This window comes from Alligator mississippiensis, chromosome 1, assembly GCF_030867095.1.
Source record: "Alligator mississippiensis isolate rAllMis1 chromosome 1, rAllMis1, whole genome shotgun sequence".
NCBI lineage: Eukaryota > Metazoa > Chordata > Crocodylia > Alligatoridae > Alligator > Alligator mississippiensis.
This window is the reverse complement of record NC_081824.1, coordinates 248,059,010-248,085,720: the sequence shown is the minus strand read 5'-3', so window position 1 is coordinate 248,085,720 and position 26,711 is coordinate 248,059,010. Positions and strand designations below refer to the sequence as shown.

Sequence of the window (26,711 nt, the reverse complement as noted above, 5' to 3'; positions counted from 1 at the left end):
ATATTTTAATAGTTTAAAAAAAAATGTAGTCTCAACAACTGGAGGTTTCACCTTGGGCATTGTAAAGAGATGTTGAGTCGATACTATCATTTTGCTCTCCCTATACTGCACAGTGGAACTGGGGAATGGGGAAAATCTTTCATGAACAAGGCTGAGATCTGTGTGTCAATAACTGATGTGGTGACAGGGGAGGGGAAGGGGAAGGGAGTGTTATCTTGGTTTTAAATATGCAATTTCTAGATTATTTTACCTGAACCAATTCAGGAAGAAGAGTGGAAATGCAAAATTTGCTCCTCTCTCCTCATGAAGGGGCCCTCAGCTGTGATCCATCTACAATACTGTGTGAGGGCAAATCAAGTCTTTGCCTACTCACTCAGCCTCTATGCTAAGACTATTAGAAAGGATACAAAATTTGTCAATTATGGTGGCAGGTTTGAGGAAAGATTCTGAAGGCAAACTCATGGAAGTAGCGTATTACATCCATAAGAGCATTTTCTTACTGAGATGGCCCATTATCCTCAGATGACGAGTGAAAGCTCTCCATCTCCTCAGTGTTCAGGCCCAGCTCAGAGCCATAGCTCTGGTGGACCAGCTGCCAGAATTCCTGCTTTGTCAGTCTCTGAAAAAAGATAAAACATTACTAAAAATCAGTCAAAAATGACAGTGATGAGCCAGCTCTTTTACATAGCCACAAGCACACTTCATGATAACAAATCTGGAAGCAACACTATTTGCTATGAATGCAAATGAGATAGCATTTGGCCTTCACCTCTGAAGTTGCTAGCCCCCTGGGAAATGCAAAAAATCTTTGCTTTTGTGTATGAAGAGGTAACCTTCTAGCCAAGGTCAGTGTAAGCCTAGGTCAAGGAGACCTAGGGAAGAAAAATCGCCACTCATTTTTCCTTCAAGATCACAAAATGATTTGCTTCCTTCTCCTTGCCCCACCTATGGACTCAGAGTTTGATCTCTGGGGGCCCATAAAAACTGCGCAGACATTTCATAGACATTAGGGCTGGAAGGGACCTCGGAAGTTCATCGAGCCTAGCCCCCCGCCCAAAGGGCAAGAAGTCAGCTGAGGTCATAGGATCCCAGCAAGATAAGCATCCAATTTACTCTTGAAGGTATTCAATGTAGGTGCTTGAACCACCTCTGATGGCAGGCTATTCCAGACCTTGGGGGCTCGGACAGCAAAGAAATTCTTCCTTATGTCCAGCCTGAAACAGTCTTGGAGGAGTTTGTGACCATTTTACCTCGTCATCCCTTGGGGCGCTCTGGTGAACAATCGTTCCCCCAGATACTGGTGGTCACCCCGATAAACTTATACGTGGCCATCAGATCACCCCTGAGCCTGCAGTTTTCCAGGCTAAAGAGCCCCATAGCTCTCAGCCTGTTGTCGTAAGGTCTGTTTTCCTGACCTCTGATCATGCGCACGACTCTCCTCTGGAGTCTCTCAAGCTTCTCCATATCCTTTTTGAATTGTGGGGCCCAAAGCTGGACGCAGTACTCCAGCTGCGGCCTCACCAAGGCCAAGTACAATGGGAGAATGACGTCCCGGGATCTGCTTGAGAAGCATCTATGGATGCAAGCCAGCGTTTTTGTCGCTTTACTAGACATAGGACCCTTGACTTTTCTCTGCAGCTTTTTAGTAAGTGTTGAATCATCCAGGCTGTCACTGTGGACAGCAGGGTACCAAAAGCTCCTTCCTAGCCATCTGCCTGCAGCAAAGCTTGCTTGATTAGCCAGGGTGAACTATAAGCAGAAGACCGTCTATAAGGTATCACCCCACCTTGCTATCTCGTTCAGAGAGGCATAAGCTTTCATATGTTACAGTCACAAGTTTAGACAATTCAGCAGCACAGGAGAGAGTGATCCAGTTAGCGACTAAGACAAAGAACAAGGGACCTCTGCATCAAAATGACAGGTCAATACAGACCACCTATGAGCCACAACCAAGTCGATTTTTTTCTGTGCCTCAGTTTCGCCATCTAGAAAATGAAGATGCTCACACTTACCTACTTCACAAGGGAAGATGCAAGTAGGAAGCAATGACTAACTATGGAAGCACTGTAGGAGCTAGACTTCCTCCCATCATACACACAAACCCAGTTTATTTGGACAACTGCCCCTTTTACATGTGAACATTTGTTTATATTATATATACAAGCACATGCATTTAAAGTTGCATTCATGCTGGTAACTTGTGCGCTCATGCTGTACTAAATGGAACAAGACAAATGGCTTCCCCTGATTCTAGGAATTGCTGGTTGTATCACAGGCCCTGTGTAGCCCCTATTGTTTCAGGCATGGTACAAGAACAAATTAAGAGACTGCCTGCATCCAAAAGTTTCCAGTCTAATCAAATGCACACTATCAGTAACAAAGAAATCACACAGTTCTTTATACAGTATTATCACCACTAGTTAGAAAAATGGATCTGACCCCTCTCTATTGTGGATGCTGCTAAAAACCCCCCACAATGCACAGTGCTGGAAGCATGCTCAGCAAAATGACATGTTCTGGAGAGTTATTTGATAACTCCTTCAATTCTTCGGCTGGCTTTGGGTGCAGAGGTGTGATCAAGGTAAATGGGAGAATGGTAAAAAATGGTTTCATTAATCCACCTGAGGCTCTTCTGATCTCTTTCATACACCACAGCACCTTAATGAGAGTTGCCTACAGTGCCCATGCCTCCTCTATCCCAGGGAAACAAAACACTTCCCTCATGTTTCAAACACCTCCTCCCACAAACACTTTTAATGTGCATCCCCTCAGTCTCTACTATTTGTAAGTAGCTGTATTTGTTTCTGGTAGCTTTCACAGTGCACTGGGTACCAAGTCAAAGGACCCACAGCCCTGACCAATGCTGGCCACTGTGTACTAACAAGGTAATGCCTGCATAAGTTGTTGGTGGCAAATCCCCTTGTACTGGATGATGAGGAGTTCTTCCAGGCAGGGACTTTCCCCTTGCTATATATTTGTACAGCACAAGGCCTCCATAATAGAGCTCTAAGTCTCTGGCTGTTATTGCAATATTAATAAAACACCGAGACCAAGGAAGGTACCTCAAGTTAAACATTTCAGAAGCATTTAATGCAGCTACAGAATGCAAGTATATACCCTCAAGTTTGAAACTGGCACTTGGGAAATTTTTACTCCGTGTTCTATCAAGACACTGTTAGCACACCCAGCTAATTGCAAATAAAAAAGCCAATTTAAAACAGTTTAAAAAGCAATTAATGTATTAGCATCCACATTCATCTCCCTTCACTCATCACTGATGTTCCCCTTGATTTCCTCAGGGCAGAAGGACCTCTCAGCAACTCTCCTGAGGTCCCAATGGACATTGCACTAGACTAGGAGTTAGACATGGACTCTTTCCTGGACTCTGCCAGACAGGTCACTTAAGTTCAGCACCTCAGTTTCCCCACTTATGTAAATGTTTTGAGCTGAAAAGCACTGGATCTGTGTCCCTAATAGTATCCGGTCCCTGATATCGCCAGAAGCAAGGTGCTGGAATGGAGGGACACTGATAGAAGCCGGTAATGCAATTAGACAAATACAAAATATTAGAGTCAGGGTGGGAACAGAGGCTTTAAATTTTGGGAACAGGCTCAGATCTCTTAAAAACCCTGCAACCTGTTTCTCGCCTTTTTTTTTTTTTTTTTTTTTTTAAAGCAAAACATGCCCCTCACCACCCCCTAATCAAAGTAATACTTCAAACAACTCAAGTCCTCTCTGACATTTGAGAGCATTAAGAAAGAAAAAGGATTAGGACATGTAAACCAGTATCTGCAATGTAAACAATTGATTTCAAAGTCCTTTTGCCTTGCTGGAAAGGGCTTAAAGAACAAGAAAGAGCTAAGGATTTAACGAATGTGAAAGAAAAAAATGACACAGATGATTTCGAAAGAAACTTACTGCACTGGAAAACATGCATCAGCCACAATTCATACAGATGGAGGGAACTGAACTTCCCTAATGAAATAGTAACACAAGACCAACTTACTGTTTACGCAAACTGATCCCATTAAATAACCATGCATTATTTAAAGACATTTTAAAAAACCCTGCTGTCTTACTTATGCAAATGGTAGAACTGTATTATACTAACAGCAACTTAAACACATAAGGAGGTAACACGAGCACATATATAAGTGGATATACACACCACACACATGCATGCGTTTTGGCTTTTCTTGAATACATTTCTTATGCCACATGATTTCAGTCAATGCAGAACGTATTTTGAGCTCCAACTACTTAAAGGTATAGCAGGTTTCTTACTATGGAAGACTGGCCTTTGATCACATTCACTCTGTCTTAGTTATCTCCAACCCTGTTTGGTGACAGTGATGAGAACTCCTCTTCTACTCAGCCAACTTCATACTGATGCTCAGGAAACTGCCCACATCCTCAGGGAAGAGAGACAGCACTGTGGGCTTCCAGGGCTGCAGAAGCCATCCTGTCAGAAGCACATCATTTCACCTTAAGGGGATTTATCATCTTTTCAGAAAGCTATGAGAGCCACAGGCTGAGTTGACAGGCGATTCCAATCAGAAGAGTGATTCCCAAGTAGTCCACTTTGGCTCTAGCCAAGACCAAAAGCCCCTCAAGTCCTCACCATGGAAAGTCCATTACGTAGTAGCAAAATTCCTGGGGTTAAAACAGACAGCTTGGTTTGTTGGTTACTGAACTAAACTGTCTGGTTGAGGACGAGCTCTCCTGCCGTTTCAAAATTGCTTCTCTAAACCTGCTTCTCTGACTTCCTGCTTGGCAGTATCAGAGCCGGTCACAAGTGGGCTGGTCTGCCTGTTGAACTGGTAGTTGTACTCAGCTCCCAACCAGTTTCTAGGCCGCTCCCACTCAGGAAAAGCTCAGGTAAGCAGGATTCATTAAACAGACACAGCTTGGGTTTCCTACGAGACGACATATCAAGCTACTGTTTAAAGTTCCTTTACAGCATGGGACAGCTAGAGACAAACAACTCCTTTCCCTGTTTAAAAAAGGCCACAATTTTAAAGTATGAAGACATTAGAGAATACTTTTAATGTTAAACACACACGGTGCCTCAAGGGAGTGACTTCAGAAGGGGCTACTTTTGCCACTAACTGCTGCACCGAGAGCAGGTTAAGCCACTGCTTATGGCAATAGGAGAAGCTTCTTTTTAAAATGACATTCCTCCACTGCCCAGAGATCCCTTATCAGGAGTCCTCATTAACCCCCTCACTGCCGTCAGTCCGTGCACACAGGCAGGAAATCTTAAACAAAAAGCAGGACACAAGTATGTCTAACCCCACAAGAAGAGTGAGCATCCTCCATGCGCCTCATCCCCTTCACCTGTTCAGAGCTAAATTACATCTCTTATCTGTATATTCAGAAACCGATTATCTGAATCTTGAGAAAAGCACACCATTTTCCTACTGCACACTATTTCCCTGCTGTATATAGGAACACCACTACCTTACATTACATATCCAGATTTAGGTTGTATGCAGGATTTTTCATCTTTATGTGGCATAACTGGGATGAAGCCAATTCTACTAATAACTTTTAATATTATATAACTGTATATTATAAAAGTAAATTAGTGATGTACTGTGATTTTTATTCTTATTTATACATTATACATATACATCACAGCACAGCATTTATTTAACGCCATAATTTACAGGAAGACCCATAAATTTATAGGAGGTATTAAAGCAGATCAACTATATTGGGGAAAGGAGAATTATTTAGCTAATCTATCAAGTCTCTTTGATTATAGAGTTATCTACATAATACCCTGTGCTATGAAAAGCTGATATTACAATCTACTACACCTAGAAAGCACAAGTCTTACACAATTGGAAAGGAGAGACTTTCAACCCGCCAGCATCTAACCCTCATGTTTCACAAGATATCAAACCTGCCCCTACCCCACAATATCAGTTCCTGCCTGCTTTATGTTTCAGAACAGGACAGTTTTGGGGCCACAGTATTGTTCTTCCAAGAAAGCAGCTCTTTGATTTGCTTACTTTTAATGCCTCAAAAATTCTAAGTTTCCTCCTCATTTCACCTGTACTTTACCTACAGACCCAGCCATAGTTGAGATACGGCAGGGTAAAATGTAGATGAATTGGTAAAGACAACAAAGCACCTGCCATTTGGCCATGATTCATCACCGCAAACAAAAAGCCAGACTAACGCAGATATGTGAGGGGTTTGAGGTTTTCTGTTTTTGTCAGGGTTTTTTGGGGTGGGGAGGTAGGGGGGCCAGAAGGAGGTTGGCTTAAGACTGAATTAGTTCTGAATTCCAGATCAACTGAATTGAGCAATTTTGCTCTAGTCTGTGTGGCTCTACCACTGGGCAATTCTCCTCTTTTCCAGACCCAGTCTGGGACTTTGGATACTCCCCAAATCCATGGCACGCATTCTATATGCAGGCCCTAAGCCCCAAAGCGTCGTAGTTTAGATGCTTAAGTGCAGCTCAAACAATGCTTTTCCTCCTTTGGCATTAGAAGGATAGAGTTTCCAAATTAACAACAGCCCTTGAATTGCCTGACATGTTGCATACTGCAACACAAGATATTTTTGGAGCAAGCATGTAGAGAAGTTTTGCATAGATATGGGAGCAGGAGTTTGGACAATTTGTTAAAACAGAGCGTAGTTTGGTGTATCTACGGCATTTTCTGAGATAGAATTTATTTTTTTATTTTTGCCAGCCAGGCCTCTCCTTCCCTATTCTCCTGGCACAAGAACTTACCACTCCACTGGCCAGCCTTGTGTAAGGGCACAATTGAAGACGACACGATCTCTGCTCTACTCCCTCTTTGCTTCTACAACAGCCCAAAAGGGCAGCAGAAAAAGATCACTCCTTCTCCCTCCATTCATCTCCCACCCTACCTGACAACTTGTCTGTCCGCAAAGGTAGTAGAGCTCTTGCATTGGCAAGGTCTCAGGAGCCCCATGAGGGTAGGGACTATTTGACTCCTTCCTTCCTGCAATAAACCCATCCAGTTACAAATCCAGACCTATAGCTCAAAAGAGCTAGTAATAAGAGGCAGGAATTCTACAAACACACAATGATTAAACTGAATTTCAGAGGGGCAGACCCCCTTGGCTCAACAGGGAAGTCATGGACCTCCTGCAATTAAAATGAGAAGCCTACAAAGGATAGAAGTCAGGAATAGCTACCAAAGAGGTGTACTCTGCAACAGCTCCCTGTAGGGAGCAGATCAGGACAGCAAAAAACACACACCGAATACAGATTGGAAACTGGAATCAAGGACACCAGAGAGTCCTTCTTTAGATTCATAGGATGTCAGAGGAAAAAATGTAAGCAAAGCATAGGGCCCCTGATGAATGAAATGGGATGGCTGATAACTGACACTCAGGACAAAACCGAACTCCTGAATTAATATTTCACGTCAGTATTCCACCAGTCCAAGGGTGTTAGCCTGCTTGACAGGATACAGGATGATCATGGTGGGAGTGACCACCCCCATAGTTGGCATAGATCTTGTGGGGGAGCACCTATAAAGTCTAAATATCTACAAGTCAATAGGATCAGATGAATTACACCCAAGCGGGCTAGAAGAACTGGCAGATGTCATTGCACAACCGATGGCAAAGTTACTTGAAGACTCATGGTGCTCAGGAAAAGTCCCAGAAGATTGGAAGAAGGCTTATGTGGTGTCTGCCTTTAAAAGAGGGAGAAAGGAAGACCTGAGAAATTACAGGCCAATCAGTTTGACCTCAATCCCTGGTAAAATTCTGGAGAAAATGATCAAAGAATCCAATACAGACAGGCTAGCAGAAGGCAGCATGTTGAAGGTAGCCAACATGGCTTCATTACAGGCAGGTAATCTCACAACAACCTCATTTCCCTCTATGATCAAGTAACTCACCACCTAGATAGGGGGAAAATGAGGTTGATGTCATATACCTGGACTTCAAAGTCCTCATGAAAGAACTGGGAAAATGCAGCCTCAACTACTTCATGGTTCAGTGTCTAGGTCACTGGCTCTGTGGTAGGACCAAGAGACTACCAATTGATGGAACCGAGTCATCATGGTGGAGGGTGACCAGTGACATCCCTCAGTACCAGGATCAGTTGCTTTTCAACTTGTTCATCAATTTGGATTCAGGTATTAAAAACAAACTAGCAAAGTTCGCTGACAACACTAAACTATGGGGGAGTGTGGTCACGCTCGAAGACAGGCTGGCACTACAGGCTAACTTGGACAGGCTCGTGAGGTGGGCAGACCTCAACCTGATGTTATTTAATATGGAGAAATGTAAAGTGCTCCATCTGGGGAGAACTAATCCACAACACACTTACAGGCTCGGCAGTGCTACGCTTGCTAGCACCACATCTGAACAAGACCTGGGTGTCATGACAGACAACAAAATGAACCTGAGCCACCAATGCAATGCCATAGCTGGCAGAGCTAATCAAACACTGGCATGCATCTACCGAGGCATCTCAAGCAAGGCTAAGGATGTTATCCTCCCTCTGTACTCTGCCTTGGTGAGACCACAGCTGGAGTTGTGTGTCTAGTTCCGAGTGCTGCATTTCAGGAAGGATGAGGAAAAGTTCGAGAGAGTCCAAAGGAGGGTGATGCACATGATTAGAGGCTTAGAGACTAGGTCATATGAGGAGGGGCTGAAAGACTTGGGACTGTTCAGCCCGGAGAAAAGAAGACTCAGAAGGGACTTGGTAGCAGCCTGTAAGTATATCAAGGGTGTACATCAGGGCCTAGGGGAGCATCTGTTCACCAAAACCCCCCAAGGGAGGACAAAAAATAATGGACACAAACTGATTGAGGATCACTTCAGGCTAGACCCAAGGAAAAACTTCTTTACAGGTCAAGTGCCGAGGGTTTGAAACAGGCTCCCCCCCCAGAAGTGGTACAGTTCTCCACCCTGGCGATCTTCAAAAAGTCTCCTGACACCCACCTACCTGGGGTCATCCGATCCAACAGTCTTTCCTGCCCAAGTGGAGGGGGACTGGACGCGATGATCTGCAAGGTCCATTCCAGCCCCTAACAACTGTGAAAGAGGGCCAAGATACTAGTCTTTTTATTTTTAAAGTGCTCTACTAAGAAAGGGAAATTTTTAAAAAGTACAACCTGAGAAGGAAGAAGGAAACTGCTGACTCTTAAGCCTAGTCAAAAAGCTCAAGAACACTGACTTGTAGGGTCAGAATAAGTGACTCCATGTTTGGAAGGAGAAACACAAATAGTTTCATAGTTAGCAGGGTCGGAAGGGACCTGAGCATATCATCAAGTCCGACCCCCTGCCATGGCAGGAAAAAGTACTGGGGTCAAACGACCCCAGCAAGATGTTCATCTAGACAACCAAGACAAATCAGCCAAGACAACTCAGAACCCTGAGAAGGACCCTGACCCCAAATCCCTAAAGCAGCTCAAAACTGGTGAGGAAGTAGAAGGGAATGGCATGCAGACAGTTACTGCTTTATTTCAATCTATACACTTCATGTATGGTCTAAAGCAATGGTTTTCAACATTTTTTTCCATTTGTGGACCCCTAACAAATTTTGAATGGAGGGGCAGACCCATCTGAATTGTAAGTGTGGGTATTCACATATATTTGATTGGTCATAGTCACCTTTTGCAGACCCCTTGTACATAGTCTGTGGATCCCCAGGGGTACGTGGACCACAAGTTTAAAACCACTGGTCTAAAGTAAAGAGGAATTGCTTCTGGAAATCCTTCTGAGAAGTTCCCATCCATTTGATTCAACTATCATGTGTTCTTAACAGTTTAACCAATGAAACCAAAGTGCCTACAAGGTGGACGTCTGGGACAGTGTGCCTAGACTACTGGGGAGTCTTGGTGGGGAGGGGGAGTTGGTCAATGTGCTTCCTAGAGACACAGGTAGCTGGGCTGTAGGGTTCCACTTTCATGAAGATTTAACAGATAGACAGATACTGTAATGTTCAGGAAGGGTACTTCAGATGCCAGATCCAGAAATGGTGGCTAATGCCACTTCTGACCAAAGGGTAAGTTCAAAAGCACTCCCAAGAGTGCAGGTACAAGCAGAGCATTGTGGGTAGTGTCTGGGAGTCAGGGCCTTCACCAGGAATGCGACAATTAAGCATCAATTTGTATTTACAACAGAACCACAAAGAAAATAAAATCTTCATTTTACAATTTGGTCTCCATATTAGTGCAAGTACTTCAGAGGGCAACTGAAATGTTCCACGCAGTTTTACAAAGTTATTTATTCACTCACAGGGGAAATGTTTAAAAAGTTCCTTTTTTTTTTTTTTTTTATTACAGACAGAGCTTAGCTTGTATTTTGCCATGGCATTCAAGTTTCAAAGGATTCCAATAAAAGTCATCAACCCATCCCTTCCTCCTGGCAACAGACTCCAGATTTAAGGTATATATGCGAGTACACAAAACACACACTCACTTTAAGGAACAAGGCATTTTTCAAAATGTCATGCTCTTTGCCAAGAAAAAAAAACCCGACAGGACTGCACAGATCCATCAGCTGCTTCCTTTCAGCAACATCACAGCTGCCTGTACCAGAAAGCCACAGGGTCCAAGTCTTTGGAAACTTGAACTTGTAAATCTTACCAATTCCTTTCCTTCCCTCCCCCTGCCCTATACACTTGACTTATTTCATAGTAGTTTTCAGGATCCACAAAAAAGGAAGCCATAATTAGGAACATTTAAAAACTCAACTCATCAGTGCCTCCCTTGGATAAGCATAGAGGGAAGAGGGAAACCCCAGGGAGACTGAATTGAGCAACATTTGGGATCAAGACTCCCTATCTTAGCATTACCTCCCTGGAGAAGTTGCCAGGAAGATTGGTATGGAGAAGGGAAGGCGCACAGAGGGTGGCAGCAGGCTGAAGTGGAGAAAGGATTGACTCATTGAGGACAGGTCCCCAAGGCCTACTGCTTCATCTAACAATTTGCTTCAGTGAGCACCCCAGTTCTCTAGTGCCATAAGTTCCCCTCTGCATGCTCCTCTAGGTGCCATACCAAAGTGAAATTAGAATCTTAGGAAGTTAGGGTTGGAAGGACCCTCAGGGAGATCATCGAATCCAACCCCCTGTTCAAAGTAGGACCATCTCCAACTAGATCAGCCCAGCCAAAGGTTTGTCTAGCCAGGTTTTAAAAACCCCCAAGGATGGAGCTTCCATCACCTGCCTGGGTAACCTGTTCCAGTGTTTTACTACCCTCCTAGTGAGAAAATTCTTCCTAATATCTAACCTAAACTTCCCTTACTGCAACTTGAGACAATTGCTCCTTGTTCTGTCATCTGCCACCACCAAGAACAGTCTAGCTCCATCTTCTTTCAAATGCTCCTTCAGGTAGTTGGAGACTGCTATTAAGTCTCCTCTCACTCTCCTCTTCTCTGCACTAAATAAACCCAGTTCCCCCAGTCTTTCCTCATAAGTTATGTCCCCCAGTCCCCTCACCATTTTTGTCCCCCTCTGCTGGACTCTCTCCACACATCCTTTTTGTAGCGGGGGGCCCAAAAACTGAACACAGTACTGCAGATGTGGTCTCACCCGTGCTGAATAGGGGGAAATAATTATTTCCCTTGACCTACTGGCAACACACCTACCAACGCAGCCCAGTATGCTGTTAATCTTCTTGGCAACTAGGGTACACTGCAGGCTCATATTCAGCTTATTGTCCACTGTAACTCCCAGGTCCTTTTCTGCAGAGCTGCTGCCCAGTCAGGCAACCCCCAGCCTGAACTGATGCATGGGATTGTTCCCTCCTAAGTGCAGGACTTTGCACTTGTCCTTGTTGAACCTCATGAGATTCCTTTTGGCCCAATCCTTCATAGTAGCTAGGGTCAGAAGGGACTTGAACAGATCGTCTAGCCTGACCCCCTGCCACAGGCAGGAATGAATGCTGGGTTCACAAGACCCCAGACAGGTGATCATCCAACCTCCTCTTGGATTTGCCCAAGGTAGGGGCGAGGACCACTTCCCTGGGAAGTTGGTTCCAGATTTTGGCCACCCTAACTGTAAAATATTGCCTTCTGATCTCTAACCTAAACCTATTCTCCATCAGCTTATTACCATTGTTCCTCATCACCCCAGGTGGTACTGGGGAGAAGAGGGCTCTATCTATTTGCTGTTGATCTCCCCTGATGAGTTTGTAGGCAGCCACCAGGTCCCCCCTCAGCCTCCTCTTGCTGAGGCTGAACAGCTTCAGGTCCCTCAGTCTCTCTTCATTGGGCCTGTCCTGCTGTCCTCTCACCAAGCGGTTGTCTCTAATCTGAACCCTCTCCAGGCTGGCCACATCCCATTTGAAGTGCGGCTCCTTCAATATGTCTGTGTCACACTGAATCTTAGCCCTACCCTCCAGCATATCTACTCCTCCCCACAGCCTGGTGTCATCTGCAGACTTGCTGGGATAGAGTGCATCCTCATCTTCTAAGTCATTGATGAAGACACCGAGCAAAACCAGCCCCAGGACCAACCCACTTAATACCAGCTGCCAACTAGACAGACATTGAGCCACTGATTACTACTCTGAGCCTGATGCTCCAGCCAGTTTTCTAGCCACCTTACAGTCCATTCATCCAGTCCATACTTCCTTATCTTGCCTGGGAGAATGTATCAAAAGCCTTGCTAAAAATCAAGGTACACCAAATCCACCGGTCTTTCCACATTCACAGAGCCAGTCACCTCATCATAGAAGGCAGATCAGGTTGGTCAGGCATGACTTGCCCCTGGTGAATCCAAGTTGACTCTTCCTAATCACCATTTCTCCTCTAAGTGCTTACACATGGATTCCTCGATGATCTGCTCCATGATTTTTCCAGGGACTGAGGTACGTTTGACTGGTCTGTAGAGTTCCCTGGATCCTCCTTTTTCCCTTTCTTAGGTATGGGCACTATGTTTACCCTTTTCCAGTTATCTGGGACCCCTCCTAATCGTCATGAGTTGTCAAAGATGATGGCCAATGGCTCTGCAATCACACCAGCCAACTCCCTAAGCACCCTTGCGTGCATCCCATCTGGCCCCATGGACTTAGAAAAGCTGGATGTGTCCAAGAAGTCCCTAACCTGTTCTTTCACCACTGAGGGCCACTCACCTTCTCCCCAAACTGTGCTGCCTTATGCAGTAATCTGGGAGCTGCCCTTGCCTGTGAAGACAGAGACAAAAAAGGCATTGAGCACTTCAGCCTTTTCAGTATCCTCTGTCACGAAGTTGCCAACTTGGTTTTCTTCAGTTTGTACTGACACCTATTTTAAAAAAAATGGTGAGTTGCATTAGGCTACGTTGTCTATTCCAAGAGTGGTAAAGTCCACAAGAATTTGAGGGAACTAGAATAACTGATGACACTGAAGGCACACTGCTACCATTCTGATTTGGTAGCATCTCACTAAACAGATGTAAATAACTATACAAGTTACCAGGCAGGCAGGAGCTGGCCCTCAAGATTTTTAAACTCTTTTGGGGATATTTCATTCCAAAGTTATCTCTGCATACCTAGGCTGTGGTTAGCTGCAACAGGTTTCAAACACTGAAAACTGTGAGAACTATAAAACAGAACAGAAACCATTCAACAGATGCACTTTTATTTGCAATGATTCTTTGCAACAAAGTGTTATATATGTCCAGTAACCAGAAAATATACACCAACTGTCATACAAATCACTGTTAACTAGCGGAATTTGCCAATACAACTTTCACATAAATCAACCGTCATCTTGTTGCATTTATGCAACATGGGCATCACACTGAGCAGGTTGGCAACGGTTCAGCTACCTTATCTTTGCAAAGATGCTACTATTTATCATCTAAGATTTCCTTATAGAAGTTTTTTGCCTTTTAACAATGGGACCCAAACATACACCCATTCAGTTAATGCCCAACTTTCTACAGAGTCTTAAGTAACAGCTCATAGCTAGGTGTAAGGAGGTCCTGTAATTTTAAGCAGAGTGAACATTAACTGCAGAGGTGACAACATTTAAAGCATCAAATCAGTAGTATAACTTAGGTTTGACACCAGAAGAAAAATAATGACTGACACCACAACCACTGCTGCTCTAGGCACCCAGCTGCCCTGTTATGCCTCTAGTGTCAATACAGAGAAGAGGAATGGTCATGTTATAAAAGATCTACTTTGACTGGAGTTTCATTCTGGTATATCAAGAGGATGGAGTGTGGAGAATATCAGTACTTTTCTTCTTGGTATGACTCCTGTTTCTTAATGAAGTGTTCTAATCAAAACTGCTCTTTCTAAAGAAAAGAAAAAAAATGATACTTACCCTTTAAAGTATCTTCAGTCTATTCCAGAAAATAATATCCTTCATAATTTGTTAAGAGCATTGAGTCAGACATAAAACAAACTTACCCTGTCTAGCAATGCATTCTGCCATAAGCGGAAGATACTGAGGTAGCTTCTGTCTCTAGCACTGAATGATGTGAAGAAAAACTTTGGAGCGGGGACAGGGAAGGGGGTGGAAAAAAAAAAAAAAAAGACGCAGCTTGATTTATTGAGTTTCTGCCTGAGGAAATGTACAGTTTCATCTAAAAATTAAACAGTGCTAGGATGTTTATGATGTGGCCTATTCCAATTAAAAACCCAATAAAACACCCTCTCAAAAACCTTGGCATTAATGATCACTTAAAAAATAGGAGCACAGGTTGTATGAAGTGCTAGCTTTCTGCTAGCTGCATAGGGGACAAAATATTTTGTTTTTGGTTATTCATTTCTTCATATGTCACCAAAGATTTTGCAATAAAAGCTTAGCTGACTATTTTTATGATGCAAAATATATTCTGTGTTTCCTTATCATAGGTGAGCAGATACAGCAATGCTGAACCAAATAAAATGCAATCCACACCCAGTTCAGTTACTTGGGCTGGCTGATGCGACTGCTACACAAAGAAGCAGGCCTGTGGAGTAAGTTTTTTTAAAGTTACATTTCTAATTATGGCTGCAGTTTAAGAACTGGAACAGGTAGGTACCTCAGCTAAAGATGGACAAACGCTCTGACAAGAATTTTATTTTCAAAGAAAATGCTAATGAGTGGGGATCCCTCCCCCCTTTTTTACCTTCTCTCCTTTTGTTGCAATTTGGATGGCATTTGGAATGAGGCGAGCAGTCTTCTCTTTGGTCATAAAAGTAATATCTTTCAAGGCGATAGAAATCTGAGCAAAGATAAAATCAAAAAGGAAGATAGAAAAAAAGAAAAAGAAAAGAAGGGAGAGAGAGAAGAAAGACAGCCATATCAAAAGTCATTAGATTCCAGAAAACCACTGATCACCTATACACCCCCCTTACAACAAAAAAAGGAGTTCAACATCAAAAGCAACCCAAAATATTGGAATGAAGTAAAGGAAAGAATAGTGGCACCAGGACCAGCTTGAAGCACAAGGACCCCTGTGCCTTGCAACTCATAGTCCAGCCTAGTTTCCTCAGGCAACTCAGCAGTGCCCACTTACCACCCACAGAGCAGAACTGGGTGATTCATGGCATGAACCCCACATCCACAGCTTAGGGCCCCACAACTGAATGCTAACCCTGACTGAAGAGGCAGGGGACAGACAAGATTAATCAAGCAATCTATAATTGCTTTATGGTAGTTAGCAGTCCAATATATGTCCATGCAGGAGCATTTGCCAGCTGGCATGGAGATCGTGTCCCCCTATCAGGCTGCATGTATGTGTCCTGCATGTTAAAAGCACAGCTGCTCTACCCAGTGGTCAGAAGGAAGGATGTTTCATGTCTAGTTGAAGTCATGCCATACCTAGTGACTGACATAGTTCTCTGCATGGCTTATACACGCATGGAGTCTGAGCTCTGGACATGGAAATTAGACTAGCAATACTGCACTGTGATCAGTAGAAGATATTTCAAAAGAAATGGCTAAATGTGTCTGCATGACAAACTTATTCTCAGGCAGAGGCACCTTCAAACATACTACAATGCTCTGCCCAAGCTGCCCCTGAATAAGAAGCAAAAGTAGCTGTGTTCACAGTGCTACAAACAGGCTAACTTGCCCAGTCACTCAGCACCACTATCTTGTGCAGTGTCACAGGCATGCTAGATGTGGCTATGCCTGCTTGTGGCTCAGGAAGTAGTCCACAAAGAGTAGCACAACACGCTTGATGCCTGGCATAAAAAGTTACCTGTCACGTGAGCATGTCCCATGTCAGATTCATCCCTGCTATAAATATAGCTCAATGCTGGAGTTACATCTTCCAGCTTGTTATTTTGAATAAAAATATAGAGCTGTAGAAATGTTTATGCATAAACGGCTACTTGTCATTTTTCCTATATATAGGTGCTTCAAAGCACTAGATAGCATCAACCAAAATATCTCAAAACTTCCATTGCAGACCATATTTTAATTTAGGTTTTTGCAATAGATCCACTCCCACTATGTCCCCCTCTCTATTCAAGCTGTGTAGCATCCTTGAGGCAATCACAGCCACTGCTTGTGTGGAAAGGTAGTATCGGGAAAGTGTTTCATTTATTTTTTAACTGCAATTTAAGATAAGTTTGTGGTTGGAAATAAAAGAGAAGTAGGCAGAAACACATGACCATCTAGACTTCCTCAGTTCACAAGAAAGCTGAAGACCAGTATTTCAGAAGCCTTTATTTTTGTGAAGATCAAGTCCTTTCTTCTGCAGGGAAACTATCCTTCTGGAGCAACAAGCCTGTATCCCAAGATCAGCTAACCAAAATCAGCAACAATGCAACAAGAAAAAAAGTGGCAAACCAAACCAGCTAAAAAAAGAACAGGGGGAAAGATGGGAACCTTTCCCATTACACCTACTGAAATACACTCATACTCTTTAAAATATATAGGGAAAACATAATCCACATAGCGGCCTTTTTCTTGGAAGAGGAAGTTAAAGTTAAATGAGTGTAAATGTGAATGAAAGAACAGCTCAAGGGGAAACATTTAAAGGATTAGATCAAATCAAGTAATCAAGTATTCAAGTGTAGTAAGAGAGGGTTTTCAGCAGACTGATTTTTAGCTAACAAATGTCTTTCCAGCTGCTGTTTAATTTTACCATGCAACAGAACTTTCTAAACTCCAGTCACGACAGCAGGCTGCCTTTCGCAGTTATATCAGAGGACAACGCTCCATGAGACTCACTGATATGACCCCCAAAAGTCAGTGTATGGTTCCCCAGAAACCAAAAGAAATGAAGGATTAAGTGATCAAATACTCAAAAACACACAAAACAACTTACTGTGGTCTCCCATCGAAAAATATTGCTGTGAAAACAGAGCCAGTTTTCAGAGAGGTACAGGCGTCCCTGCAGTAAGATGTCCTTTTGGAGGGCACAGGCATAATCTATATACAGAAACCAGGAAGAGGTTATTCCCTTATTTCATGTCCACAGAACTAAATCATATTTTTATAATGCCATCTCTCTTTTAGAAATCAAATGAAACCTTGAGAAAACTTAAACTCTGATTGGGATATGCCCTGTTCACTGTATTCATGCAAATATATCCACTGGTTTGGGGATCAGGACACAAAAACAAAAGCAATCAGCATTCTATCTATTACTATTTTCCTATGGTGTTGAAGTAGGACTTGTGCCTTACCAGGTATGTTTATCAGTTCCCAGCTAATTTTTAAAGTAAAGCACTGTAAGTGTACACTGCAAGTCAAAGCTACGTATCATTATTTTAACGAAGTGGCACACTGCAGAAGCAATTCACAGTACCACAGATTATATATTCAACTGGTCGCATACACCATAACATACTGTGCTATACATTAAAGTAGTCATTTTCCACTCCAGAAATCACATCATTAGTATCTGTTAAGTAGGGAATTAATGTCCAACAGACAGCTTGAAACCATTTCTGTTCTTCAGAGTACATTTTCAAGCATTCAATCTTCATTATCAGTAAGAAGTGTCTACTGGTAGACATATCCTTGCCAGGAATCCACTGCATTTAAATGGTTCATTAATGGGTTTCTTAACTAAAGCAAGAACTTCCCCCCCCCCCCCCCCCCCCCCCAATTCCCTTTGGTGGCAAAGCTATGGTTGAAAGCTGCATAAAATTCATAATAGAAGCAGTGAGAGAATCTGTAATTTTCAGAAATCTCAGCATCAAACTAATTAACCCCATTAAAGTCAATAGTAAAATTCCTATTAGCAAAGAGGTAGTTAGCCACATTTGCCTAAAGTCAGGCAAAAGGCAGGGTAGATTTGCACTTTATAAAATAACTAAATCAGATCTATATAGATAGATATATCTAGATATATACACATACAATGCTGAGAAATAACATGCAAAGAGCAGCATATAAAATGGAGAGTTATTTGAAAACAGAAGGCAGGAAAGAAGATCCACAATGCACTGTCCAGGGGAGTTAAAGTGGTCTGCTACAGGCATGTCTCTCTCTCTTATTAGCCCTATCTGGAGCAATGTTAGGTCAAGCTTGAGCCCTTCTGAAAACCGCACACTAAAAAGCAACTAATGATACAAGTAACAGGTTGGTTCTATTTTAGATGTGGGATGTTAGTGTTATCCGTTATTTGGATAATGTGCCACCCATCCCAAAACAAAGTGCATAAGACTGATAGAAACATGGCTTTTAAAGGAAAATCATCAGATTGAAATGAAGCCCAAATTAATTTTTTATACATGACAGATTTTTCCAAATGGAGGACCAATAAAAATGGTTTTCCCAAAAAACTTGGGGGTGGGGAGGAGTACAGAGAGCAGGGAGAGAAGAAATAAAAGCAACCCTTACAACCCAAGCATGCAAAGAACTTGAAAGAGGAAATGCTAAGGAACAAAACCTGAAAAACTCAAATTTTCTTTCAGTTGAAACAGGCAGCCTAAACAACAAAAAATAAAATAAAATAGAAAAGGACAGAGACAACAGAAGTTTTCTAAGCTCCACTTTTTGACAGAGCAACTTTTAAACAGCGAGTCCAAAAGAACAGCGAGAACAGCGGGTTCTTTTTCCTTTCACTTTTCTGCTTTCCCCTCTCCCCTAAACATTAATTCAATAAATTTCTATAGCCTGCAAATGACCAAACAGTGCAGAGTGCTTATCTGATTTTGAACAGGGACAGGGAGGCATGCTTGGGCCTATGTTTTTGTATTCCATGGGCTGGCGGGCATAATAAGGGGTCACAGTTAAAGTAGGAAAGTAGGGAGTGAAGGAGTTCACAGTGAACTGCCTTAAAAACAAGACGAAAAAAATGGACTTGATTTTTCAGGTACACTTTTCAACCCTTCTGTGAATTTTTAAACCAGTTTAAAAACAGGCTTGTATGTCTGTCTGTTTCAGAAATAAACAGAATTTAAAAACCAGGCTAAGTTGTGTATGAAAAAAGATACACTTTCAAAGTTGAGGGGAAGGGAGAAAATAACGGTGCCCCTTTGAATTAGATTCCTACACTGTGAGCAATTGTACTAACATATTGTATTCTAGCCGAGGAACTGTTTATTTTGCATAATCTTTATCATTCTCATAAAATACACAACAGTAGCTATAAGAACAAATAAAAGACTAAGCAATAAACCAGTGATTCCCAACCAGGGTGCTGGGGCACACTGGGATGCTACCAGATCCTTTGAAGAGTGCCACAAGGTGCAGGAAGATGAGCAGATAAATACAGACTCAGGTTTGTCCCTGTCTGAGGGATGGATCCCCCCGTCCTCCACTACCCAGCCCTCTGCAAGGAGGTAAACACGGATATTTAAAAATTCTTTTTTTTAAATTGGGTGCCACTCAATTCACAAAAGTTATGGAGGTATGTCTGGAGTACAGTAAGAGATACTTCAAGTCCAAAGAAGGTTGAAAACCACCGCAATAAACAGCAGCAGTCACATTTGTATTGATAACCACGAGTAGGTAACTGCTATTTTAAGTGTTTGTAGATGAATAAGCTATTACAAAGCCTGTGAAACTCCTCCACATCACTCAAAGGAACAATTCTATGCTTGGAGGTCCAAAAAGGTCCTTTTAAATAAATGCTGCTTCCATGGAGTAGAAAGTAATTACATAGGGGACACGTCTACACAAGGCGTTTACTGCCAAGTTAGGCAAGTAGCTCTGTTGAAGATTCAAATAAGCCGTCCTCATCCTTGCAGCACCATCTCTTCAGTTTGCTAGTGATCATCATTTCACTTCTATGTGGTATTGCCAGACTCTCCTCCACTACCACTTCACACACTCCAGTGCGACCATCTGTGGTATACATGGGAAATCGTCGTCCCAGAAGTAAACAGGAAAAAAGTCAAAGCTTATCGTGATCCACAGTTGTTTTAGGAAGTCGGTGCCCAAGAAGGCATCTCGACTAGCATCCTTCAATACAGCTTGCATGTCCAGAATACAGAATAGACTCCCCCCAGAGGTGGTACAAATCACCTTCCCTGGGGATCTTCAAAAGACGACTGGACACACACCTTGCTGGGATCATTTGACCTGTCTTTCCTGCCTTAAGCAGGGGGGGCTGGACATGATGATCTGAGGTCTCTTCTAGCCCCTAACTTCTATGAATATGACACATGTCCATGGCAGCTGCAGGTGTTGGAAGTTGATGGTTGCATTCCACTCCCCCAGAATTGGGAGCACTTCCCCTTTGACTGCCTTTACTAGGCTACAGAGTTGAAGGTCCCTTTCTGTTCCTGTTGTAACTTGTCCCAGACTTGGCAATGTACAAAGGATACCAGAGCACTTGAGTCTAGGAGAAATTAGAAAGGAACTTCTCTTAGCTTCTCCTCCAGATAGTGTCCCAACCCCTGAGGCATCAACAATTACCACCTCATCCTGTGAGCCTCCGAGTTTACCAGCAGTGGATGGGCCCCTCTCCACTGCCTGCTTTAGTTTCCTTGCCCAGAACACCACCTTCTTTCTGGGCATTCCCTCTGGAAATTGTCACAGCCACCACAGTGCCAACATCTGTCAGCAACCCCCCAATGGGACCCCAGCCATCATGGTTTGTGGGGGGTCTTTACTGGCCCATCTACCTTGGGGCTGGGTTTCCATACTCTTGAGTTGATCCAGTTCACCCTGGATTTTCTTCATTGTTTCCATCATCATCTGTAAGATTGACAACTCCGGGTGTATACTGCCTCTCTCCTCCTTGGCATGTATAGGTACTTAGTGCCCTCAGCTGTTTGCTGACTCCAACGCAGTGGCTAACTTTACAGCCTCATCCAAGCTCTGGGGTTTTCCTAGCTAAAGATGAGCCTGTGCCTCCCCACTAAAGGCACTGACAAAATGATCATGAGCCAGCACATCCTGTACCTCAGGGCTGGCTTGTGGGAAGGCCTTTACAGCTAGCTGTCTTAGAGCCAGGCCAAACTCTTGTGCCAACTCAACTGACATCCTCTTATGATTAAGAAAAGTGGTACTGGCTCAACCAAGACCTGCATCTGGTTCCAGGGCATCCCTGAAGGCCCCCCATCAGGTGCTTGCCTGGCTTCATTACTGAGCCCATGGTAGACAGCCCTAGCATTCTCTGTGAGCAAGAGGCTCAGGAATTTTAGCTTAGTGGCTTCATCCCAACCAGCTAACTCAGTTGCCATTTCAAACTGCTCATGCCAGTCATCCCATTCTTGCTGTTTTCCACCAGAGTGCTGGATTGAATAGAAGCCTTCAGCCAAAAGATGGGGCACATGTGTTTTCCCCTCCCTCTGCAGCATCCATCTCCCCTGCTCAAAGCTCACACAACAAAATTATGCACTCACAGTTTACTCTGTACCCTATGGCCTGTGACTGCTGATCCCACTACTACCACCAGTTGTACCAACCCCTTGCTGTCAGGCACAAACACCACAGCCAAAATTGGTTTTGTCACTTTGATACAGAAAATCCTAGGGATTATGGTCACCAGCCAGTGGGCCAAAGGGGAGGGGTAAGTACAGGTAAATAGACATTCGTGGTATAAAAACATACACTCAAAGGGTAAAGTAGTCAGTACCACCAGCATACATACATTCAGCACAAAAGTTCTGCATCTACACATGCTATTAGGCAGGAGTAAATTAATTCCACAGGAGCATAGTACTTGCAAATACAAATACTATCCTGCTGCAGAGTTTTTGTTTGTTTGTTTTATAACTGCAGCAGTGCACGTGTAGACAATGATGCAGCTGACCAAGGGCATGAGGGTGCTGCACTGTGGCAGCTACCTGTTAGCTAGCCATGCAGTGGGGTACCTTCATGCGTCAGCCAGCCCCACCACAGCACACTGAGCTGGGCCAAAGCAGCCCTGGGCTGGCATGCTGACTCCCCCCCACCGGCCTCCTGCCAGCCGGGGCTTCTCTGTCCCAACTCAACATGCTACGGTCCTGGGTGCACATGTAAACAGGATGCCTGGGAAACATTCCAGCATGATAAGCACCAGCATTTATTGCTTTGACTTAATTGCAGTGCAGATGTGCCTATGGAGTAGTTACCTAGAATAATGGCTTTGTGTTTTCTTCTGACTGAGCAGGTGCAACAATGGCTGGCTTAGACCCTCAGCAAGCCTGGTCTGCAAATCCCAGGTAATCTCTTCATGGAACTTATGTTGCACAGAATTTGTTCAGTTGCTTTCTTAATTGTACCTGCACTGGAGCAACTTAAGAATTTTTCAGGTCTCTAACGTAATGTACTTTTGTCTCTTTAGCACTGAATTCTCTCCCGAGAAGTGGCCTGTTTCCAACATCAAGAACATGCCATGTATCAAAACTTCTCTATCTCATTTTTTTTTTTTTTTAAATAAGAGGATTGAGAAAGACTATGGTACTGCAGAAAAGGCGCTGGAGGTTATAATGGACCATCAACTGAATAAGAGCAAAACAGCATTTTAGGCTATATTAATAAGCTATTTGCAAGTCAGGAAAAATAATTCTTCTGCTCTATTCAGCCCTGGTGAGGCCTTCCCTGGAATACTGCATCCAAATTTTGGGCACTGCCAAGATGTAGATAAATTGGAAAGAGGCTAACAGAGAGCAACAAAAGTGATCAGTAGTCTAGGAAACATGAATTATGAGAAAAAGTTGAAAGAACTAGATATAGCTATCAACATAAGCAGGGGCAAGGGGCCAGGTAGGAGCTGACTCCTTGGTTTTATTTCCTATTTGTTAATGTCTAGCAAAGTAGGAAGTGAGGGTTCAACAGATGTGCATCAGGGCCATCAGGCATACCCAGCAGCTTGATATCCCCCCTCCCTTCTCATTAACCTTTGCTTTCTTCTAGTTGAGCCCTTTATTTTTTTTATTTATTTTTTTTTTTTTTTAAATCATCTGTACGGTACTGCTACCAGTTATCAAAGGTCAGCCCCACATTTTTAGATTCAGTTTTAGGAAAGAGTTTTTCCTTCCTCCTCTACCTTCCCATCCCAACACAATACAAGTTAATAACTATAAAGCAGGACCTTGAACTGTTATTATCCTTACAAAGTTCTGCGGGCAGGGGGGAGGGGAATCAAACCACTAAGGAAAAAAACCCTAAAGGTTAAAAATGCACTATAAAAAATAGCACAGAAAAAAAAAATTGGCTTGATATTTTTATTGTGCACACAAAAATATTGCAAGTCAAGACTACCAGGGGCCCAATTATGGGTCAACCCCACATACAAATAGTGTAAATTTATTCTTCCAAAAGAACTATAAGAAAGGTATACGTATACCCTGAGCAATATAGTAGTCCTGCCATTGCCATGCCACTGCTGTTCAGTGAACAGTATAAATGGTTGCAGTTCCCCTTGCTGAGTATCAAGCTTATCCATTTTACAATTTCAACCAAACAACAAATACTAGAACAGTTTATACACTTTCAGCTTTCTTTCCATATCTATAAAACAACTGGAAGTGGCTCCCCACTATGCTCTCTGTGTCAGCATTTGAGGCAAGTGGGCTGGGGGCAACTGCAGTTAATTTATTTTCCCTGTTTGAGTCCCAATTCATTTTTTTTTGGCTGAAGACTCCTTCAAGTGGCCTCAGATTGTTCATACCACCTCACAGAGAAGTTCCCGCTCTTCCATTCAGGCTCAAAGCTGATTTTTAGGAAGCAGGGAAAGTGTTCACAGTAATTGTGGCTTTCTTAAGAGTCACCTCGAGAAAACCAAAATACTAGAGGTGCACCAACATATTGGTTGGCTATTAGAACAGCATTGATAAAAAGGGAAATGACATTATTGGCTATAGGCTTTCTTTTGGCCATTGTAGACAATGTTTACTAATAATTATGCCTTACGGCCAAGGCCCTGGCCACCTGGATTTCCTCTCCCCCATGGGGCCAGGGCTGGGTTCCCTCAAGAAACAGCAGGTTTCCCCTTGCAGACAGGCAGCATTCTAGCTTGCAAGGGGTCCTGCTTGGGGCTGCCAGGAGAAAGACACAGGGCCTGCCACATGTATGTGCATGGCCACGGCCACATGCATGCACATGGCTGGGAATACGGCCAGGCAGTGGAGAGCCCTGAGACAACATCAGACAGCCCACATCCTTCCTCGCCCCACTTGGCTCTGCTCCACTTAAAAGCATCCTTGCTGTTAAAAATGATGGCGGTGGCACTTGAATTAAAGCTCATTTGACAAGCTTTAGTTCAAGCAGCCCCACCACCATTTTTAAGTGCCAGGACACTGACAAATGTGATACAGGAGGCTGCTGGAGCATGCCAAAAAAAAAAAAAAAAAAAAAGTGCATTTATGTCAGTATTATGCCTTGCATTCTAAAGTACATCAATTATTGGATCAGCCAAAATGGCTGGTTAATAAATCAGTAGGCCTGTGCGAATAGGGAAGTATTTGATTTGGATTCAGATTCAGCGGACAGTGATTCAGTTCAGAGATTTGGATCACTGTCCTGAATCGATTTGGCCCAATCAGTTTTGGAAGATTTGGTGCCCATTCAGAGAGATTTGGCTATTCGGATCGGCTGGGGAGAGACAGGCACAGCTGGGTGGCTGCAGGTTCTTCCGCAGCTCGTCCAACTGTGCCCGCCTCTCCCCAGGCCGGGGGAGCCACAGGAGAAGCTCCCATGGCTGCCCTGCCCTGCCCAGCCCCAGCCTAACCCTGGAACTTTAAAAAAGCCCCGCAGTGACCGGCTGCAGGAGTGGCAATTGGGGCCTCTAGGTGCTCATGGCAGAGAGACCCCCCTGCCCCTGCTTTGCATGGCACAGGTACAGTGCAGCTCAGCAGGGCACTGTGCGCTGTCTGGGAACTGGGGCTGTGTGCTTCAGGGCTCCGGCTGACACGTGGAGCCACACCAGCTCCCAGACTAATCAAACCAAGGACTGAGATAAGTGTTCAGGTCCCTGAACACTCCTCCAGCTCCTGGTTAGATTCCCCAGCTCCCTGATCACTTCCCCCAGCTCCTCCCAGGGGGCACGGGCCCCCAGATGACAGCAGGCAGCTGCTGCCAGCTGGTGATGGCAGTGGCTCTAGGCTATTTCCCCAGCCGGCAGCAGCAGCCTGCTGAAACCCCGTGGGAAGAGCTGGAAGAATGATCAGAGAGCTGGGGAAGCGAACTAGGAGCTCTGGCTGACAGGTGGAGCCGCCCCAGCTCCCAGACAACACGCAGTGCCCTGCTGAGCCATGCTGCACCCAGGTCATGGGGCAGCCAGGTGGGGAGGGGAGGGGTGATCCCTGCTGCCCCCCACTGCACAGGTTGGGGGGGCTCTGCCACAAGTGCCCAGAGACCCCAATTGCCACTGCAGCAGCCAGTGGGTGCGGGGCTTTAAACACAAAAAACAAAACAAAAACAAAAGCAAAAAACATACAAAAAAACTGCCAGGACCAGGCTGGGCCCAGGCAGGGGATGGGGCCAGACAGTGTAGCCATGGGGGCTTCTCCCACAGCTCCTCTGGCTGTACCTGCGTCTGCCCCAGCAGGGGTAGCCAAGAGGGCTCTGCTTTACTGCCGCTTGCCCAGCAGGTTGGGGGGGGGGGGGGGGGGGCGGGGTGCAATGCGGGTGCAACTTGCTCCAGGCAGCAGCAGGGTATACTCTCCGCTGCCAGTGCTACTGTACCCACATCAGCGCTGGGAGCAGGGGCTATGCCCTGCTACCTGTTGCCCCCTTCTGCCTGGAGCAAGCCATGCCCGCATCCCATTCCCACCCCGGTCCCGGCAAGGCAGAGCCCCTGCTCCCAGTGCTGCCACGCCCACATCCTGCACCCCCTGCCGCACTGTGGATGGGCAGCTTGTCCTAGCCCCAATTCCTTCCTACCCCACACCCCTACCCTCTCCCCCAGTCCCAACAGATTTGCCAGCTGCCTGTTTATTCTATGACCAAATCTTTTTCCAAAGCTTTTCTGAATCGATTTGGATGCTTCGAGTCAATTCGGAGCTATTACCTGGTCTCCTGATTTTATTTGGATTTGGACCCCAAATCAGGGCTAATATCCTCCAAATCAAATCAGCTACCAAAGCTTCGTCCAGCCCTAATAATCAGCTATTGGTACTGGCCATCAAAATCTTTACTGATGCACCCCTACAAAATACCCTATATTTAAACCCATACAGATTTGACAAGTTATTTCTATGGCCACAAGTATGAATTTAAAGCATTCAAGTTCTCTTTTCTGCTTAACATTAGCTTGGCATCACATAATAATTGGAAAACAGGTACTCCCTACTTCTTCAGCTGAAAGTGTCCCTTTAACCATCTAATTAATAGTCATGTCAGCTCCCCTCACTTTTTCCAGTCTTTCCAGACCTCAGTAGTATATTTCTCCATCTTTTCCCTGCTCACCATTCCGCCTCAAGGAGAGCTGAATTTGGCAACACATTTCCATAGGC

At 44.2% G+C, this 26,711-nt stretch overlaps 1 protein-coding gene across 8 annotated transcripts in view; it reads right to left on the bottom strand.

Annotated features, from left to right (window-relative positions):
- Positions 1-26,711, bottom strand: part of GRAMD1C (GRAM domain containing 1C) — a 110,485-nt gene that overhangs the window by 33,293 nt on the left and 50,481 nt on the right. For 5 of the 8 annotated variants that reach the window (XM_019476562.2, XM_019476560.2, XM_059720466.1 and 2 more), the window contains 5 exons: positions 17,198-17,301; positions 15,047-15,142; positions 14,343-14,423; positions 13,077-13,127; positions 501-619 (listed from right to left, as the gene is read on the bottom strand). In XM_019476562.2, the coding sequence (XP_019332107.1) occupies positions 501-619; positions 13,077-13,127; positions 14,343-14,423; positions 15,047-15,142; positions 17,198-17,301 (451 nt within the window). The remainder of the gene's footprint in view (positions 1-500; positions 620-13,076; positions 13,128-14,342; positions 14,424-15,046; positions 15,143-17,197; positions 17,302-26,711) is intronic. The other 3 variants (XM_019476559.2, XM_019476564.2, XM_019476563.2) reach the window with 2 other exon arrangements.